General features: G+C 32.6%; 1 protein-coding gene across 1 annotated transcript; it reads left to right on the forward strand.

The window, feature by feature from the left end:
- Nucleotides 1-5,035: 5,035 nt before the first annotated feature.
- LOC111397470 (flavonol synthase/flavanone 3-hydroxylase-like) lies at nucleotides 5,036-6,709 on the forward strand. The gene is made up of 3 exons (XM_023024414.1): nucleotides 5,036-5,585; nucleotides 5,744-6,071; nucleotides 6,333-6,709. The coding sequence occupies exons 1-3, from the start codon at nucleotides 5,122-5,124 to the stop codon at nucleotides 6,543-6,545; spliced, it is 1,005 nt and encodes a 334-aa protein (XP_022880182.1). The 5' UTR covers nucleotides 5,036-5,121; the 3' UTR covers nucleotides 6,546-6,709.
- Nucleotides 6,710-8,978: the final 2,269 nt, after the last annotated feature.

The raw sequence follows: 8,978 nt of genomic DNA on the forward strand, positions 1-8,978 counted from the left end.
ACTTTAGAACTCAGGTCATCAGAAGTTCACTATGATGAAAAGAAGTCTATAAAAAATAAAAATAAAAATAAAATATATTCACACACTGTTCTTCATAACAACAATAATTAAGTTTCACAACTTAACATGTAATAATGGATAAAATTTTAATTCCCTTTTTTTTCCTTGCATATGTTGTCATACATGACACACAATAATAATTTGAATCACCTCGCGAACTTAATAATGAAGTGAAGAATCTCATAAATATTTCTCATTTTTGGTATGAAATTGTATTTTTAATCTCTCAAAAATAAATAGAATCAAGACCTTATGATCAGTTGACAATGACAAAACAAATGCAATATTTATTACTCTTATTTTTACTTTCTTCCTATTTTTTGGTACTTCGATAGTTCTATTATGTGAATAAAAATGAGTAAAAAATGATGACAAAATTAAAACATATTTCATAGACTAGTGGTCACATGACACAAACTTGACTTGTGAGTTTAAGCATTCGATAAAATAAAAGAAGTTCTAATTTTTGCACACTTTAGAGAAAATCAACCTACCAAATCAAATGAATCTTGTCCTTTGATCTATAAAAATGACACTTTTATTTTTTGTTATTTTTGCCAACATCTTCGTCCCAAATTAAAGTAAACCCCATCTGCCCAATTCTCTATATGACACACAATCGGCCTTTCGGGGCATAGCCTAGTGGTACAAAGGATAGGAGTGAGGTTATCCCACGCCTTGCTGGCAGTCGCAGTATGGAGGTTCGATTCCTGAGATATGAAATTGGACTCTTTGTAGGCGTAGTGTACAGATAGCTCTTGTTCCCTGACCTGTTGGGACACATTCCACGATTTACCTCCCTCACAAAACTCTAGGGGCGGAGCGGTGAAGGCCATCAAGATTAGGGTTCAACCTTTATATGACACCCAATCGATTTTTTATTCCCCTTCATTCTTCGTTCCTTTACCCACGCTAAGTACAGTCCTATGCTGCCTAAAAGTTCCAACAATTAATTTTGTCTTTATGGTTGAGATATGACACAAGTTGTACTTCCTCTAATGAATCAAAGGGCATGCATAATTTAAGTGGTTTGGTATGATTTTGGGGCTCTGATTTTGTAATTTGTATGAACTTTCAAGTTAACTAAAGTCCTGCCGTACCAACTTTCACTTCGTTACTCCTAACATGCACATACATTCTTGTGAACTCACGTTTAAATTACATTTTAAACTGTAAAGTTTGAAAAACTTTGCTAGAAAATTGAGATTAAAATCAATAATTAATTTTCTCAAAATCTACTAATTTTTTTATCAGAAGTTTTAGCAAACAACCCACTCCATAACCTAGACAATCTTGACTTTGGGTTAGGTCATCGTTAAATTAAGCCCATGTTTGGCTCTATTAAATTATAATTCATTTTTCTACCTTCTTATCAACCACATATTCTTTAATAAAATAATATTATACGTAAATATAATTTTTTTTAATTATACATTCTCCAAAAAATTATTATTAAAAGACGTCTGACTTTTCCGTGAACTATAAAGTAACAATCATTGTTAATTTGGTTGGCACGCATTTCACATTTTTTTTTCTTTTTTTCCCTCTATTTTTGTGATTTGTGAGCATGTTTGACAAGGCTTAAGAAGTTTAATTATAAGTAAATAATTTCATTTTAAAATAAGTAACTTATTTAATTAAGAGTAGGAAAGAAATTATCTGAACATATGTGAATGTAACTTTTACTTGTTTTATACCTTAGCCAAAATAATGTCAATTGTTTTATGAACAAAAGCATAGGCAGAAATACTTAGTTTCAATACAATATTAATAGATTTGACTTATGAAAATTTTAAAAAAAAAAAAATTACAAAATTACAAAAGCATTAATTGATTTCTACCCATCTAGATTAATGAAATTTGTCCTTTAATCTATTAAAAAGGACACTTCCTATTTTTCGCTGTTTATATACACATCTTGGATCTAGGAATGTAAATTATTCGGGTCGGGCCCAGGTCGATGCTTGCGGCTCGTGCTCAGTCCAGCAAGAAAAGGCTAGAGCTTTTTTGGCCAGAGTTGAGCCAAGTCAAAGCTGGACCAAAAATATATTGTTTGACTCAAGTTGAGCTGGCTTACTCTTCTTCTTTTTTAAACAATTTGTGAAACTCTAAATTTTTTTGTAAAATTTAAATTTCGTGCAATTTTTACTAGTTGTAAGTTTTTTTATTTTCTTTGCTTGTGGCTTCACATATTTAACATACACCGATGTTTTCACTTGTAGCTGTGAAATGTTTTTTGGAATATTTTCTTGTGTGTTCGGTGTCGTTAGTCAAGAGGCAATTGAATGAGGTTTGCACTTATCAAAATAAATTTACTTGGATGATGTACTTGTTTTTAGAACTTCATTGTTTTCTCTCTGTCCAATGAGGGAATTTTCATTATTTGCTAAGAGAACATATAATTTTTTTTGCTTTCTGCCCAACTAAAATTGTATTACTCACACAATCAAATATCAATCACCATAACATCTCATGAAAAAAGAAATGTAAGTGGCCTCCCGAAATATAACTCAGTGGTGCAAAGGACAGGAGTGAGGTAGTCTCAGCCTTGCTGGCAGCCGTAGTGTGATGATTCGATTATTAAGATATGGAATTGAATTCTTTGTGAACATCAGTGTACGGGCAAACTCTTTTTCCCTGGCCTACTAGGACGCATCTCGCAATTTACCTTCCTCGCGATACTCCAGGGGCAGGGCACTGAGAGCTCTCAAGATTGGGGTTCAACCTTTAAGAAATGTAAGTGCCATGTCCTATACTAAGCTACCACGCAACTCCATCATGTCCCTAAAGTCAGTAGCTGCCAGCAAAAAGCAAGCAGCATTAACACGGATGAAATTGTTCTTGCTAGCATGGTCTATCACATATGGATGACAAAGAATATGAAGATTTTTAAAAACTTTAGACCACACTTGAATAGCATAGTAAGACCGATCAAAATGAATGCATACAAAGTAATCTTCTCTTTGTATCCTCATGTTTTAGTCCATTTTGAGTCTCTAGCATGTGGTCTCTAGATCTTATCTTTTGATATTTTGATTTGCCCGAATATACCTGATATACTTGTACATGAATTTTAATCAATATAATTTACATTTATCTATCAATATTTTTTTTTTTGGCCCAATCATGGGCTGGCCAAAGCCGACTCAAGAAGCCACATGGGGCGGCTTGGGCTCAAGTATTGAAAAGTGAGGACTTTTTACGATTCAACACACTGGCTGCCCAAATTAGGGAGTCAGATTGACATCCCTATTTGGATTCAAACTAATATCAACCCTACTTGCCCTATCTTCTATATATACATGACACTCAATTGATTATTATTATTATTATTTTTTTATTTTTTTTTATTTTGAGCAAGACATGTCACGGTCCCCCTCTGCTTTTGCGGGCTGTGGGGGATCCTTATGTTCCCCAGCTCCGAATTGTGGAGCTCATTCTCTCGTTCCCAATACTCATGAGTTATGAGTTTCAAGTCCTTTTCTCTGAGCTCTTTACAAGTATGGTGTTCTACCTGTACACCCTTTAAAGAAATAAAGAAGACATGGATGGACCCACATGTGGTCCCGTGGTGTTAGATGATCCCACAATTTTTGTTTTTAAAAAATCTATAGTCGTTTCCTTCGTTGCTTACGTTGACGCACTCATTACGTGATGTCATACGAAGTTGAAATATTATATAATTAATACCAATTTTGAAATGTTCACTGACTAGTTTTTCGCTTATTAATAAACGAGATATCAAACGAAGTTGAAATATTATATAATTAATACCATTTCAAAATGCTCACGGACTAGTTTTCAGCTCATTAATGATGCGTGAAATGGTCAACAACAGCAAAGGGTACGACACGTCAAAGCAAGTCATTTCAAACTAATATTTCGAAAATTTTGATAATATGATAATTTTAAAAATTCACTGACGATCGTACTCTAGTCGAATTTACAAATCGTCTACGTCACTTAAAAATTCAATTCGAAAATTACATCGTAGTCATATCGAATAGTTCAAACGGATATCGAAAATAGTTAAACGTGCGTCAAACGTATGTTCCTAAAAAAGACATCTAACTCGTTTTTCCTTTAAAAAAATTTAATTATTTCATTAACGTTTATTATTTTTGTACAACAAATTTCTCAATATAATTTTCATCATTTTATTACAAAATTTACATGGAGCGTGATGTAAAAAAAATAAAATGAAATTAGGATTGTTATAGATTAAATATAATTTAAATTATTTTCGAATTAGATTTGAATTTCATTTACTTCCTAAATTGAATTTGATTTTTTTTTCAATTCATTTACTTTCTATATTCAACTTGATTTACTCGTCGCTAGCTTAGTATTTGTCAATGAGTTGGTAAAAGTAACAAAATTCATTTGACAATATTGATAATGATATAATTATATGACGTTTTTAAAGTATCAGAATGCATAGACTACAATTGTAGTTTTGTATTGACTTAATTTTATTAATATTATGTTATTTTTTAAAAAAAATACATTTTAATTTTCAACCCACGATACAAAAGGTATGAGTCCGCCCTTGGAAGGAGATGCATTATTTAGGGCATGTTCGATAGTGATTATGAGATTTGATTTTTTGATCGATAGACAGAAAAGTGAATTTCACTTGCGAGTGAGGAAATAAAAAATGATGCTTGAAATAGTGAAATAACAATCGAAAAAAAATTAATATTTTTGAGATGAAAAATTGCTACTAAATAGTGGTTTAGTGGTGTTTGGTATGATTTATGGCTGTGGTTTGGTTTGAACTATCAAGTGAACCAAAAAGTCCCACGTAACAACTTTTCATTTAATTCTCCTACCTAACTCTACCTCGAGCTCGTTGCTGCTAGCAACATACGTACAATCTTGTCACAAATGTAGTAGGTTGCACTTCAATTGTGTCACATTTGAAATTTCACGTGGTATCACACGCCTGCCCACAGAAAAAGCTGGGGTTAGTTACATGAAATGCGTTTATATATAAAGGAAACAAGAATCGTATGGGAAATTAGGAAAAGTGAGAAGATTGATACATATTGAGAGAGAAAAATGGAGGTGGATAGAGTTCAAGCCATTGCTTCTCTATCTAAAAACGTTGACACCATGCCCTCGGAATTCGTCAGATCAGAGGATGAACAGCCAGCAATCACCACTTTGCATGGGGTTGTTCTTGAAGTTCCGGTGATCGATCTGAGCCATTCCGACGAAGAAAAGCTCGTCAAATTAATTGCAGATGCCGCCCAAAACTGGGGACTTTTCCAAGTAGTGAACCATGGAATCCCAGATGAAGCCATAAGCAAGTTAATTGAAGTTGGAACAAAGTTTTTTGAACTGCCAAAAGAAGAAAAAGAGGTCATTGCAAAAACCCCGGAATCTGGGATTGAAGGATATGGAACAATTTTACAAACAGAAATTGATGGGAAAAGAGGTTGGGTTGACCACTTGTTTCATAAGATATGGCCTCCTTCTGTCATTAACCACAAGTATTGGCCAAAGAACCCACCCTCTTACAGGTGCGTATTGTTTGCTTCTATTCGTACGAGTGAAAGACATGTTAGACGAGAACCGAGATAGGTCAAATTATTGAGCATGAGACTTTTACTTTTTCAAAAACGATGTTCAAGATTTGAACAATTCTTTCATAAATAAATATATACGAAACTTTTTGCAGAGAAGCGAATGAGGAATATGCTAAGAAGCTCCGAGAGGTGTCGGACAATTTGTTTAAGTACCTATCATTAGGGGTTGGACTGGAAGGGCACGAAATGAAGGAGGCGGTCGGCGGGGACGACTTGATTTACTTGTTGAAGATTAACTACTATCCGCCGTGTCCGAGGCCGGATTTGGCTCTTGGGGTGGTGGCACATACCGATATGTCCACCCTTACCATTCTTGTTCCTAATGAGGTCCAAGGGCTTCAAGTTTTCAGAGATGGTTATTGGTATAATGTTAAGTACGTTCCCAATGCTCTAATCGTTCACATCGGAGACCAAATTGAGGTATGTGTATCTGCTCTATTTCTCATAACATTGATGCCAATCATGGTTCCCACTAGCTCGATTTTCCAGGTTGAACCACTCTGCACTCTGAAGCCGGCCTAGCTAGTCGAGTTGTACGAAAGTTACTTTTATTTCTTTTTAATTCCTATTTGGCTCCATTTGAACATTTGATCATTGCCCATTAGGATCGATGTCGAGCTAAATTTGAAAACATCGTGCACTAAAAGCTCATAAACTTTCATTTTTGATACTCTTTGGTAGATATTGAGCAATGGGAAGTATAAGGCCGTGCTCCACAGAACAACCGTGAACAAGGAGAAGACGAGGATGTCGTGGCCGGTGTTTTTGGAGCCACCGCCGGAGCATGAGGTTGGACCTATTTCAAAGCTTGTTAATGAAGAGAATCCATCAAAATACAAGACAAAGAAGTACAAAGATTATGTCTATTGTAAGCTCAACAAGCTTCCACAGTAGGGATGCAACTTCATAATTCTATGTATTTCTATTGGCGCAGCTTGGATTTGCAAAAATAAATTGTTCTTGATTCTTAGATTTGTCCTAAAAGTATATCCAGTTTTATCATTAATAAATAACAAGGCAATAACATTCTTTGGAAAGTTATCGTAAATAAATTCTTACATATTATGTTTATGTACACTAGGTTATTTCTCTCACTCATCACACACACTGTTAAAGAAATAAGTATAAAAATAGGGTAATTAGCACAAAATATCATTACCTTTCAATATTATTGTGCAAAATATCCATACCTTTTATTTTTTCATATTTTTACCGCTATTTTCACTTTTTATTGTGATAAATGTCTATTTCATCCAATTTTTCAATAAAAAAATGTAAAATGACTAATATGCCCTCTTATTTAAATAAAACAAAAAAATAAATAAATTAAAAAAAATTACAATTATACTCCCAAACTTTAAAAAAAATGCAAATGAATCTAAATAAATTATTAAAACGGTACTTAGTACAAAAAATTCCCAACTTTCATAATTTATTATGTAAAATTTCTTATCTTTCATTTTTTGACATTTTCATCCATTTTCTCGATTAAAATTTGTAAAATGACTAATATACCTCATATTTAAATAAACAAAAATAAAGAAAAGAAAAATAAAGAACAAATTGCAATTATACTTTCAAATTTTTCAAAAAAAAATACAAATAAATTCTAAATAAATAATTAAAAAAGAAAGTGATTTTAAAAAAAAATTTAACTATTTATTTGAAATTTATTTGTACCTTTTGAAAAATTTGGAAGTATAGTTATAATTTGTTATTTAATTTTCTTTTCTTTATTTTTATTTTATTTAAATAGGAAGAAATTGATGACGCTTTCTGTCATGTGTATTGCTCTGACACGTTGCTAGATGTCAATTTGGGACGACAAATGTGAATTGGTAATAAATTAGAAATGATGTTTTAATTTATCAATTTTAATCAGGTCAAAATAATAATCGCGATCGAGAACTTGATGGGTCACACACAATATGAGACTGGAAGAATGAAATTTATCAATTAATTAATTGACAAATGTTGGATAATTAATTAATTGGGTTGCTTGTTAAGAAACATGAATTAATTAATTCATAGAACAAATTTTATTAATTGGATTATTTAAATATTGGATTGGGTTAAGTTTAAGAAATGGGCCAAGCTCACATGGACTTATATGAATAGGCTGCTACGGTTTGAAAATTCAATAGAGAATGTATTTTATATTCTTACTAGCACAAGAAAAAAATCCGATTTTTTTCAATCTTTTAGATTGCAAATCAGAAGAGTTCTTCAACGAATTCATTAAAGGTATAGTTCTTTATCACAATTTCTCTCAAAGCATAAAGGTAGGAATTGAAATCTGTTTTATTTTTTGCAATACATGATTAAGTAAATTTCCAACAATATATAATGCAAAAAGCTGACCAAATAGTCTTGATTCAAAGGGTGAAGATTTTTAAAATTAAGTTCAAGAGTAGGTTTTCTTCTTTATTCAGTGTAATGTTTGCCCTTTGTTGAAAGGTCCGCTGTGCTGAATTCAAATTTACTCATGCACAGCTGAGACATTTTTTATTTGCCAGTGATGAGTTCTTGTAACTTTTAGGTGGTCATCTGGTTTTGCATTTTCTAGAAAGATAATTAAGAAATATATTGTTAGGTTTGTGACCCAACGTCGGTCTAGGGTTGCGCATTTTGAACTTTTGGACTTGAAGATGTCAAAAGAGGATCCAAGAAAGAAAAATCATTTACTGTTATGGACGGCCGTTGGCTCGTGCTCGAACGAGGGGAGCAATTTTGGAGTAGTAAGGCTGTCGCCAGCCTATCGCTCGAGCGCCTTGGCGCCATCCATGGTTTTCCTTATTTCGCTTTACAAGATTTTTAACCTAATTTTCATATCTTGTATTATTTTTAGGGTTTTTGGGACGTCCCCTATAAATATGTGGCTCTTCATTTAGTTTAGAAGTAGCATTATTGCTGGGTTGTAATATTCTCTCCATTGATTGTCAATAAAATTACTTGGTTCCTCTGTCAATCTCTTTTTTTTGCTTTAATTTTGTTCTTGTTTGTGCAATCGATACTTCATATTATACCATAATTAATCTCACCGTTTTATAACAAGTCGTATCAGATCTGTCCCGCCTTCAATAAAGTGATTTCAATTTTGGTCCGGGTTATAACATATATTAAGTGTGCGTTTGATTATAACATGTATTGAGTATGTGTTCGAGCCACATTATTTTGAAAGAATATATTTTGGAATTGTAGATTGATAAAGAACGTGTGGTTAAAAAATCAAGAAAATTTTTAGATTTGCGTATAATATTATTTTATTGAAGAATGAATGGTTGAAATGATGTCAAATCAATGTTTAAGAAAGATTTTTTTTTTTTT

This window comes from Olea europaea, chromosome 7 (genome assembly GCF_002742605.1).
Source record: "Olea europaea var. sylvestris chromosome 7, O_europaea_v1, whole genome shotgun sequence".
Taxonomy (NCBI): domain Eukaryota; kingdom Viridiplantae; phylum Streptophyta; class Magnoliopsida; order Lamiales; family Oleaceae; genus Olea; species Olea europaea.